Source organism: Schistocerca piceifrons, chromosome 11 (genome assembly GCF_021461385.2).
Source record: "Schistocerca piceifrons isolate TAMUIC-IGC-003096 chromosome 11, iqSchPice1.1, whole genome shotgun sequence".
Lineage (NCBI taxonomy): Eukaryota > Metazoa > Arthropoda > Insecta > Orthoptera > Acrididae > Schistocerca > Schistocerca piceifrons.
Genome location: NC_060148.1, coordinates 37,123,157 through 37,135,640, shown reverse-complemented (window position 1 = coordinate 37,135,640; position 12,484 = coordinate 37,123,157). Strand labels below are relative to the sequence as shown.

At 44.3% G+C, this 12,484-nt stretch overlaps 1 protein-coding gene across 4 annotated transcripts in view; it reads left to right on the top strand.

The window, feature by feature from the left end:
- LOC124720114 overlaps positions 1–12,484 on the top strand; it is a 100,737-nt gene that overhangs the window by 72,378 nt on the left and 15,875 nt on the right. For all 4 annotated transcript variants that reach the window (XM_047245412.1, XM_047245410.1, XM_047245411.1 and 1 more), the window contains one exon: positions 10,969–11,217. In XM_047245412.1, the coding sequence (XP_047101368.1) occupies positions 10,969–11,217 (249 nt within the window). The remainder of the gene's footprint in view (positions 1–10,968; positions 11,218–12,484) is intronic.

The following is a 12,484-nucleotide window of genomic DNA, read 5'->3' as shown; positions in this document are numbered from 1 at the left end:
GGAGGACAGCTGGTCACGGGAAGCGATCGGCAGCGCGTGACCCAGGGAGGTGCCCGGCGGTTGCAGCGACGCGTCCACTGCGGGCGTCGCCGGCGGGAGAACAGGCGGCGGCGGCGGTGTGTCGCCATGGGGCAAAATGGAAGGCAGCGTCGGTAACACCTGGGGCTGAGGCGAGCCAGTAGATGGGTACCCAGGGCGCCGACCGGACGGCACCGTCGCTGAAAGCAGACGGGGAGCGGCAGAACCCGTGACGCAGACAGACAGAGGCGCAGCTGATTGAGATGCCGACGCACCTCACCAGAGGCCCCCAACACCAAATACATAGCACGGCCGAGGCAGCGAAGAATGCCCCTTCGAGCCAACGCTGTGATCCTTGATGGTTACGATAGTAGACAACGTTGCCCGGAGCAACAGCAGGTGTCTGCCGCTGCACAGGAACCTGATGCGGCGGATGTAGCAAAGACATCAAGGTTCGATGAGGACGACCGTGGAGCAACTCAGCCGGCGAGCGACCATCTCGGGGCTGAGAGCGATAAGAGGACAAAAAGAGCAATAACGCGTCCTCCCGAGAATGCGACTCTTTCAACTTCAACATCTGGGACTTGAAAGTCCGGACCAATCGTTCAGCGGCACCGTTTGACTGTGGCGAAAACGGTGCGGACGTCAGATGTTGAATACCATTGGCCTTGCAGAATGACTGAAATTCTGCGGACATGAATTGTGGGCCATTGTCGGAAACAATAGTCTGTGGAAGACCTTCAATGCAAAAGATAGCAGATAACGCTTGGATGGTGGCAGATGACGTCATGGAAGACATCCTGACAACATAAGGAAAATTACTGAATGAATCTACCACAACCAACCATCGAGCATTCCAGAATGGACCAGCAAAATCGATGTGCAAGCGTTGCCAAGGGGAAGTGGCTTTTGGCCATGCAAAGAATTTCCGCGGTGGTGCGGATTGTTGTTCGGCACACGCCATGCAAGAAGAGCACATATTCGTAATCACCATGCAAGAAGAGCACATATTCGTAATCGCAGCATCGATTCCGAACCAAGTACAGTGCTGACGAGCAAGTTGTTTCGTTCGCACTATACCCCAACGTCCTTGGTGGAGAAGCTGTAAGACAGAGGACTGTAACGAACGTGGTACCACGACCCTGGACTGATCATTATCTGAACGCAACAGCAAAACACCACGTCATACAAAAAGTCTCTCCTTGTGAGCAAAAAATCGGCAAACCAACGGATCCTCGATCCGCGACTTCGACAAAGGCCATTGCGTAGCAACAAAACGCAGAATGGTAGCAAGGACAGGGTCAGCAGCTGTGGCTGTAGCTACACGACGAAAATCAATCGGAAACGATTCGACCACGTCATCGGTTTCCGCATCAATGAACATACAAGCAAGTTCGGAGGAATCGAATGCTCTGTCCTCAGCAACAGGCAAACGGGACAACGCATCGGCGTTTCCGTTCTTAGCAGGGGACCGATACAAGATATCGTAGCGGTACTGCGAGAGGAAAATAGACCAGCGAATGAATTTCTGCGCTGTACGTGGAGGTACAGGCTTGTTCGGACGAAAAAGCGATGTCAAAGGTTTGTGGTCTGTGATGATGGTAAAGTGACGACCATACAAGAAATCATGAAATTTAGTAACACCAAATACGAGAGCCAATGCTTCTTTCTCGATCTGTGAATAATTTCTTTGCGCAGACGAGAGCAATTTGGACGCAAAGGCAATAGGGCGATCATGCGATCCATCTTTGTGCGCAAGCACAGCACCGATCCCGAAATCCGATGCATCCACCATCAACAAAAGGGGTTTCTATGGATCGAATGGCGTAAGGCAAGTATTGGAAAGCAACGCCGATTTCAACTGGCGAAAGGCGCATTCCGTCGTCCAGACGAACGGAACACCTTTACGGCGTAAGCGATGAAGCGGAGCTGAAATGGAAGATGCGTGGCGCACATAGCGATGATAATAATTGATTTTTCCCAGCACACTCTGTAGCTGCTTCAAATTCTGCGGCGAAGGCAAGTCTTGTATGGCACGGAGATGCTCGGGACTGGGATGTATGCCTTGGGCAGGTAGTGTAAGTCACGAGCAAAAAACACACATTTGTCTTTCCGCAAGCGAAGACCATTTTGTCGCAAGACCTGAAATAATGTTCTGAGATTGGCTAAATGTTCTTCTTCCGTCTTTCCGGAGATCACAATATCGTCCAGATAGTTTGCTGCAGTAGGGACCGACACACAAACAGTTTGCAGATATTGCTGAAACAATGCAGGGGCGGATGCACACCCGAATGGCAGTCTTTTGAATCGATACAAACCAAGATGCGTGTTAACCACCAAAATGCGCTGGGATTCTTCGTCCACCGGTATTTGCAAGTACGTATCTGCTAGGTCCAACTTCGAAAAATATTTACCTGGGCACAGTTTGTCAAAAAGATCTTCCAGGCGGGGGTAAAGGAAATGTTGCAATCACTAGTTGTGGATTCACGGTAGCTTTGAAGTCCACACAGTCTCAATTTTCCGGAAGGTTTTGGCAAAATTACTAAGGGTGATGCCCAGAGAGAAGCCTGCACGCGTTCAATCACACCTTGTGATTCCAAATCGTGTAATGTTTTTGCGACCTCATCACACAATGCGTGGGGAACATTGCGCGCTCTGAAAAATTTCGGTTGCGCGTTTACTTTCAGTTCCAAATGTGCTTTATAGTTCTTAGCGCAACCAAGGCCCGGTGCAAAAATGTCTGCAAACTCTTCACATAGACGAGAACCACTGTCTGAAGGCCCAGTCTGGTTCACTGATAGGACCTGATTGACTATAGACAAGTTAAACAACTGAAATAAATCGAAACCAAACAATTTCACTGCAGAAGAAGAACGAAGGACGTACAATGACACAAGTTTTGTTTGTCCCTTGTATGTTGCAAGAAGGCTGCACTGTCCTAACACAGAGATAGCTTGTCCTGAATAACTATTTAACTTGACATTTGTGGCACACAACGGAGGTGTGCCCAGCTGTTTGTACGTGTCGTGATTGATCAGTGAAACTGCAGCTCCGGTATCGAGCTGGAACGGTATCACTTTGCCGTTAATGTCCAAAGCTACAAAAAGTTTATTGTCCTGTTGACGACAAGAGCGACTGTCACGTGCAACATTAACTGACACTGGTACAAAATCACTTGTGACATGAGGGGATTTCCGTCGATGTTGACGCACACTATTTGTGGGACGAACACGGTCACTGTTAGAGAGAGTGGCACTGGGCGGAGTGGAATGAACTGCATGAATTTCCACGGGCGAAGGTTCACGAGCCTGAGTATTCTTGGTTCGATTCTGGCGCGAAGCAAAAGGCCTAGAATGGTTGTGAGTGTCTGTTCTGAGCTTTTTCTGGCAAACACTTTGAACATGTCCTTTTTTATTACAGAAAAAGCAAATAGCTTGGCGTGACGGGCAATTCTCACGCGAATGTCTAGTAGCACACCGCGGGCATGTTTTCACTGCATCTGCTTGCTTGCGCGGCACATGTGGCGGAGAGCTTGGCGGCAGCTGTGCGGACGGGCGCGAGCGCTGTTTACTGTTCCATGCAGCGCGCCCGTCGGGCTGGTTAACGTGACACACGGCCGGTGAAATTTGAAATGATTTCTGAGCAAAGTCAAGTGTGTCCTGTCAATCCAATATGTCCATCACTTGTTGAAGGGAGGGATTGACTAGTTTCAAAATCCGTTCCCGTATACGAACATCAGAAACGTTCTGTGCAATTGCATCATGCACCATAGTATCTGAATAAGGGAGTCCACATTGACACTCAAAAGCACAATCCCTAGTAAGGCCTTGCAAGGTTGCAACCCACTCCCTATTAGTATGACCGGCCGTACGTTTTGTACGAAAGAACGTATACCGTTTGGCAACTACATTGACTGATTCTTTGAAATATGCATCTAATGCAGACAAAATTTAGTCGTAGGACAGTCATGCTACGTCGCGTCGAGGAAATAATTTGACTATCACACGGTACGTGTGGACGCCGACGGATGAAAGGAGATAAGGCTGCCGCTCATTACCTTGAATTCTGTAGGCGGCGAGATGGAATCCAAATTGGCGTGACCACTCCGTCCAGCTTTCCAGTGCCGCATCAAAAGGACGAAAAGTTGGTGCAACAGAGTGTTGTGGCTGCGGTAGCGGTGGAGTGGCGACTGCCGCATCGTTTTGCATTGCACGTTGACCCTGGATGAGCTGTCCAAGGGCATCCAGTAAGGCCTGCGTCTGCTGATTCTGCAGGCGATAAAATTTGGACAGTACATCTGGAGATTGTGGCGAAGCCATTACACAAGTAAATCAGGGCAATATAGGTAGGAATGCGATTTGGGCTCGTCGCCAACTGTTGTGGACTGGCAAGACAGCCAATCCACTAGGACGGGAAGCCGAGAGGCACGCGTTTAAGCTCACGCATGCTGGCGTGAGGTCTGGGAACAGGACAAGGTATTTATAGTAGCAAAAATAGTACGTAGCTTCTGGAATACTTAACTTTAATCCATAATTGGTGAACATCGGTCTGACGGTACATGCATCACAAGATAAATAGCAAATGATAATGGCGTCTTGCTAGGTCGTAGCAAATGATGTAGCTGAAGGCTATGCTAACTATGGTCTCGGCAATTGAGAGCGTAATTTGTCAGTGAACCATCGCTAGCAAAGTCGGCTGTTTGACTGAGGCGAGTGCTAGGAAGTCTCTGTAGACCTGCCGTGTGGCGGCGCTCGGTCTGCTATCACTGACAGTGGCGAGACGCGGGTCCGACGTATACTAGCGGACTGCGGCCAATTTAAAGGCTACCACCTAGCAAGTGTGGTGTCTGGCGGTGACACCACACACTTCATAAATTGCATCTAGCACAGTCAATTGTTTCCAGAATGTTTGAAGATTGCTGATCTCATCAGTAAGCTTTCGTAGCAGATTTCCTCTTCATTCAGATGCACTGCTGCACTGTCCAGTAGCGCAGTGTCCTTGCAGGTTGACCCTCCAGTGTTAAATGCTCCATGGCACAAAGCAGTTATGGAGCCATGTCTGAAATATTGTGTGGTCCATCCAGGCTCCTTTCTGGTGAAAATAATGGACAGGTAAATTGTGCATTTCTTTTGCTCTGAAACAATGTCATTTTTTAGCTTTAACTATTTCAACACACTCAACTTTATACGAGTATGATCCTGTAACCTTAGCACAACACAACCGAGTTATCTTGCCCTTACAGTACACAGTTTATAACCGTGTGCACTACACTCTGTCTTTGTCGTTAGACATTTCCAAAATGGCCCAGTTTCGTCTGTGTTGTTTATTGGCTCTAGCTCTAAATTTTCTGGTGCAATAAATTCCTGGAAATCTACAAAATTCAGAAGGAGCTTTCTCCTTGGAAGACACTTTCACGTATACTGTAATGCTGTTGAAATCTTGTTAGCCAGCCGGAAGATACATTAAAATCTCCTTCAATCCCCAAGGTTTCGAAGAAAAACTGAGCCTATTTGGCACATATTGATCCAGATTCTTGTGTGCCCTCTGCTCTTTTCTGCTGAAACCATTCCAACACAGCTTTATCCAGTTCTGCATACATTGACGTTTTCATAGTCTTCCACTTTGGCAAACCTATAGATGAGTCAGATCTGTTAGAAAATTGAATTATTTTGTCTTTATTTTTCCAAATATCACTGATTATCGGTTCATACATGTAGTAAATCAGTGCCGGATTCCGCGAATCAATACTGCATTCTTAGAGTTTGTGTGTTATTTCCAGTTTCAGCTGTATTGTCAGTGCAAAATGTTTTTGCTCATCAGACCATGTTCAGCCCTAAAAGAAGAGGGGGGGAATGACTAAAGTATCGATCGCAACAATATAATTTGGCACTTGACGTGCTTGAGCAACACATTGTGTACTACAGTCATGTCGTAATATGACACCGGCGTTCCACCGACGTCCACTTCCAGGTAAAAGGAAAATTTTCAGCAACTTAATCACCAAAGCAGATAATCTGCAAAGCAGATTGAGAGCTTACAGTATATCATTTTCATTGGATTTAGACAAGACTAGTAGATTCAGCTGTTATAACCAATAGGTCGTTAAAAGTGATGTTGCCGTTGTAGCATATTGACCATATTTGGTCAAATAATATGCCAGAGCGGAAGTGAGTTGCAACAGAGCCAGCCACAGATGTGCGAGAGTGTTATGCATTGCAAAGCAAAACATGGCCGACTGGTGTTGCGAAGCAGATCCAGTTTGGCATGGTATAAGGACAGCCAACACTGCAATATGCTAACAGAAGAACGGAAGCGTTTCCTCATTTGCCACCAAGGAAGTGTTTAGAGTACGTGCCTTATGCCCTAAATGAACATAGTCTCGAGCATATAAGACTCAGCAGTTCTTGTACTAAATGATTATCGTCTCAGTATCACAGCCTACACTACAATCCTGCGACACCCGGGGAGACATCCCAGAATGCAGTTCAGGTCTGCTGTTTGAGCATGAGACAGGGCAACCTGTAACGAGGGAGCTGACCGCTCGCCGGAGGAAGTTCACGGCCATTGTCAGCTGTGCTGTCGCACTGTCATCGCGATCGTGGCCAGAGATTTTGCTGACAGTGGCATTCGAGTGGCGCCACACTCGGCCCCACTCCTTGCACTGTGAGCAATGTTGGGCGTCAGCATGAGAGGTGGCTGGATGCCTCACTAAGTTTTTCCTGATGTATTATGGCCGAGGGCTGGAATAAAGTAATCAATTTATCAAATCTATTGTCTTCGTGACATCTCATTTCACTCTCCACTGGTGACAACATGAGGGACATTAAACACTGTAAACAGTATTGACTATATTACAGTTTGAAACTGTATTTTATTTGAGAGCACCTAGCGACTTCCAAAAAACTAAGTATAATTTGAAACATTTGCTAAATGTTTCCCCACTTATGTGCTTAACGTCAAATGTCTAACACATTAACTATTGTAAAGTAATGGGATGTTTGAAGCTGTTTTATAAGTGAGAGTTTAATTCCTGAAAGAGTGGGGCTACTGGTTGTTACTAGACCCTGTATATGACACGAAGGAAAATCATAATTTATTTTATCCAAGGTGGCCTGTAAAGCCCACAGTTTTGTGTACAAGTTTACCTTCAGACTGCCGAATACTTATGCCAATTTTACTATTCTCTCTTGAAGACAGAAGAAATCTCTGTGTAAAACAGCACAAAGTAGAAACTATGTGCCTGCCTTATACTTCAAAATGGCAGACATCTCGCAATTTGTGCTCTGTGCAGTTTTGTATGGGAACCACTTTCTCTTTAAGAGAAAGCCATTCGACGGCCAACACTGCGGTTCCTGGTGTGTCCGCTGTGCCGTGCGTGTGATCATTGCTTGTACAGCCCTCTCGCAGTGTCCGGAGCAAGTATGGTGGGTCTGACACACCGGTGTCAATGTGTTCTTTTTTCCATTTCCAGGAGTGTATATTACTGGCCACCAAAAACTTTTTGCAGACAGTGCAGTTAGCTACACCACAGTCTTCTTCTTCTTCTTCCTCCTCCTCCTCCTCCTCCTCCTCCTCCTCCTCCTAGTGTTTGTCGCATCTATCATGGAGTCTGCATTTTCAGGATTTGGTGAGTTTTTATTACAATATTTAATCCTATAGCCAGATGCCCTTCTGATGCCACAGTCCTCCAGGTAACCTGAGCAAGAGAAGTCTTATGTGCCATCTGAGCAGGAATTGTGTAATCTTTGTTCTGTGTGTTATCATATTCAGCTGTTTTTGTATTGTACTCTTTGGGATGGTAGTTTTGGACCAGCCCATAATTTGCCTAAGTAATTATGGGAACCTCCCTAAAGACCATATGCAGGCCAGCCAGTGAACCAGTCCACCGTGTGAATTTGGCCTGGATCTGGTCCATTCCCTGCCTTCGCAAGCTAATGGGCTAATCACGCTACGAAAGCGAGTAGTTACGTGTAATGCAGTACTGTGTGAAAAAATCTTCACGAGTATTCAGTCATATCTAAATAAGGTTTTAAAGTGGTGCAAAGAGTGGCAGTTTCCTTTGATGAATAGAAATGTAAATTTGTGCACTTCATGAAATGTAATAACCCATGACTGCAATATCAGTGAGTCACAGTTGGAAGTGGTCACCTTTGCAACTATATTAGGTGTAATTTGTAGGAGTATGAAATGGAATGATAAAATAGGCACATTCGTAAGTAAATCAGGTGGCAGATAGCGATTCATTGGTAGAATACAAGGGAAATGTAGTCAGTCTGCAAAGGAACAGTTTACAAAACACTTGTGTGACCGTTCCTGGAATATTGCTAAAGTGTGCAGGACGCAGAGCAAATAGCTCTGACAGGGAGTGTTGCAGTTTACAAAGAAGGAGTGTTTGTGTTATCCTCATCATTTCATCATCATTCATGAAAGTGACTAGATTGGATTGAGTAAAGATTGGGAATTTGTACGGGCACTGATAACTGTGCAGTTGAGCGCTCCAAAAACCAAACATTATCATCACAGTTTTGTTTGACCAGTGGAAGTGTCTCACAGGAATAGTGAAAAACAAGAACTGGCCGATGCCTGAAGACAAACTATCCTGTGAAGCCTACTTGCAAACAGTACTAAGTGGTGAATCTCGGAATATACTACAGCCCCATACAGTTAATGCTACAGGTGCAATAAGACAAGACGAGACTAAACACAACACACGGACAGAGGCATTTATGGAGTCATTCCTCCTGCACTCCACAAGTGAGTGGAATGGGATAAATCTGAAATATCCTCTGCCATGCATCTCACAGTGGTGTGCAGACTACAGCAGATGGGGATGTAGAATGCAAAAACAGAGTCTCGTGCACTCAGTTTTGAAAATCTATTTCGTAGTTAATACAGTTCATATGATGTGCACCTTTGATATTCCAGTATGCCACTCGATGATTTGTAACTGAAATTGCAGTAGTATTGGAAAATGAATTGTGAGACATGTACGAGCTGATACTGTTATGATTTTTGTAATCTTTGAGCCTGTGTTCCTTAATCATTAATGAGGTGGCGCAGTGGTTAGACACTGGACTCGCATTCGGGAGGACGACGGTTCAATCCCGCGTCCGGCCAATCTGCCTAAATCGCTCCAGACAAATGCCGGGATGGTTCCTATCAAAGGGCACGGCCGACTTCCTTCCCCGTCCTTCCCTAATCCGATGAGACCGATGACCTCGCTGTCTGGTCTCCTTCCCCAAAACAACCAACCAACCATTAGTGACTTGTATGTTTATTTGAGTGGTAGTCTTCTGTAAAGACTGTTGTTATACAACAGTAACAAATATCATTTTGCTTTCCCTATCACAGGCATTCTGCAAATTAGTTCCTCTTGTTCCTCTTGCCATTTGCATAGAGTGTGGAAAAAAAAATTGCTGACACTTTCATTTTATACTTTTTCAAAAAAGAAAAAAGTGTACTTAGAAGCTAATGTTTCCTTTAACTGTATTGGTTCTCATGTGCAATGCAGTTTATTTTGTTTGTTTTGCAATGGGTATTGTGTATGTTGCTTGAAAGGAAAACATTTTTCTTTGAATTCTGTGGGCAGAAGCAATACACATCTCAATACTTGTGAGGTCATATCTTGTGAACTAAGAGTCATACAGTGATGTAATTTTGCAGGTACTTTCAGTGGTATTGTGCATACTGTCTACAAAGTGTGGTATGAATAGAGTTCGTAATAAATTACAATGTTATGCCTCATGCAGAAGTTTTACTGTCTCAAAATTGAAAATGTAATAAATGTTGAAATTTTATCCTATAGTCAATTTTTTTTGGGGGGAGGGGGGGGTCAGCCAAAAAAAGTTTCATAAAGGTTTGAAAACATGTTAAACTTCATTGGAAGTTATTCTCAAATACTGAATGAATATAGTGGATAGTTTTCGCACCTTGAGTCACAGTACCTCAAGACACACACGCACACACACGCACACACACACACACACACACACACACACACACACAGTTTCTTACTGTAATATGTGTCTTCCTCTTAAACTTTTTAATATAAGAATATAGCTCTTAATGAGTGGAATGTAACACCATTTAAAGTTCTAAATTTGGGTTATAATTACGTAGAATACGGGAAATCACATTTTTGCTGACCCTGGAATCCATTAGATAAGCAACCTGAAACTGGGGCCATACACCATGAAGTGAGTTTGCTGTTTAATAGTGTAGATAACCAATCAGATGCATGTTTGGGTTATTTAACAGACAGAACTACTGTTTCTGGGCCCCTGAACAGCTTTGCGGAGTACTTGAAACACATCACTACTCCCCAGGTGTGGTGTGCCCTAGCTGCTGTCAGTGTACTTGGGCCTTATTTTCTCGAGGATGCCGGCATAATTGTGACAATAGAGTCCAAACATTTTGTATGCATGCTGAATACATTCTCCTTGTCAGAATTGTGTAGAGGACAGAGAAACGCAAGGAGTTTGTATTTTCAGCATGGCGGTGTGACATCTCATCACAGTGAATGTGTCCTGTTCAGTTGCTGGTCACCTCATTTCTTATTTCAGTCATATGCTGTGGCCACAAATGCCACCAAACTTGTGCGCTGCTTGGGTATTTGCTAAGTGTTCCTATACAACAAACCCCAAAGCTTAACAGAGTAGAAAGCTGTTGTTAAAGAAGAGGTGGGTTTGATTGACCAATACCTGTTTGCCCTAGATATGACTAACTTCCAGCAGTGTTGAAAATGCAAGAAAATGGGTACCACTAGGATAACATAATTTTTTTGAGAGTGACCACGTAGATTGACATGCTACTGTTCACATTTCCTCTATAGCTCACCCTGTACGAATTAGCTCAATGTTTACCAGATTATGTTTCATATTTGTCATCTAATTGCCAAATTTTTGGCGTGTACTGCATGCCTTTGTTGTGTGATGCCACTGTTGTCCACAGGTATGAGAACAACGAGTTCATAAAAGCGCCCAAGTTGGAGGATGTAGCCGAAGTATCGGAGAACTCTTCAGACTCGGAAGACGGTGAGGCATCTGAGGTGGGCAACGAGTCATTGACAATTGGCGACCTTAGCCTCGTTCCTCAGAACGTGTCGCTGTCGCCTGACCCGTCGCTCCGGATTGACTCGGGGGGCTTGGAAATCTCTTCGGATGCACTCGCTATTGGGAGCGATGATAGTGAGACCGAAGTGTGAGTGTGTAACAACCTGTATTCTGATTCCTTCTTTTTCTCCATTTTTTTTTTTTTTTTTTTTTTTTTTTTTTTTTTTTTTTTTTTTTTTTTAATTCTAGAAAGCAAATATGATAAGGCTACCGTATTTACTTGAATCTAAGCCGCACCTGAAAAATGAGACTCGAAATCAAGGGAAAAAAATTTTCCCAAATCTAAACCACACCTGAAATTTGAGACTCGAAATTCAAGGGGGGGGGGGGGGGAGAAAAGTTTTAGGCCGCACCTCCAAATCGAAACAAAGTTGGTCTATTGTAATATGAGACACAATTTAGGTAGAATAAATGACGATACAGCTACAGTAGTTTGGTTCGAGTCGTAAGCTTAGCAGTTAAGCTTTACCAGGTAGCCATTGCTATGTGTCAGGCGTGCTTCGTCTGGTTTGAATCGGTCGCTTATTTTTCTTTGATCTGATAAGTGCCGTTCTCTTTGTTATAGGTGTTTAGGTCACTCTTGGCTGAAAATGCATTATTGCACTGTGTCATGCTTTGTTTGTCGCATTCTAATAATAAGTGTTTACGACCTGTCGCCGCTCGCGGCATGGCTTGCTTTTGTGCGCGCTTGCTTTTGAAAATCTTTGCACACGTCTCTTTTGTACATTACATTCTGCACAGAAATTAGAGTCATCTTAGATTTAAAAATCTAGTCAATTGCCGTGCTTCATTTCTGATTGTATCACAAGTAGGCATAAGAATAATACGAATATAAACATGACATAATATGTATATTCTTCAGCATTTGCTGCTGTCTCACACTAGTTTCGTAGGTTATTAGGCAGACAGGATTTAAATGAGATAGCAGCAAACACGAAAGAATACATGGCAAAATGTTTATATTCGTATTATTCTTATGTTAAAGAGAATGATTTGCAATTCATAAAAGTTCCTATTAGCAACCATCTCTTCTCACAGGTAGGAAAAAATTCAGAACGTAGAGTTGGCCATATTGACAAACATCCCAAATAGTCTTGCCAGTCGGATTTTCATAGTACATTGAAATGCTGCTACATTCGAAGATGAACAACACGGAATTTGTATTTACTTCGTTGGATAATGTATGAAAATGCAATGGTCGAAACTCGGGGCGGAGAAAAAAGCTCTTCTTACACTTTTTTTAAAATTTATTTACTGATGCAGAGGTTTTGGCACCAGTATTTATCTTTGTGCCTGCAAAGCGTGCCTGTGTAGCGCTACATATGTTCAACGGCAGAAGTTAATTGTGGCGGCAC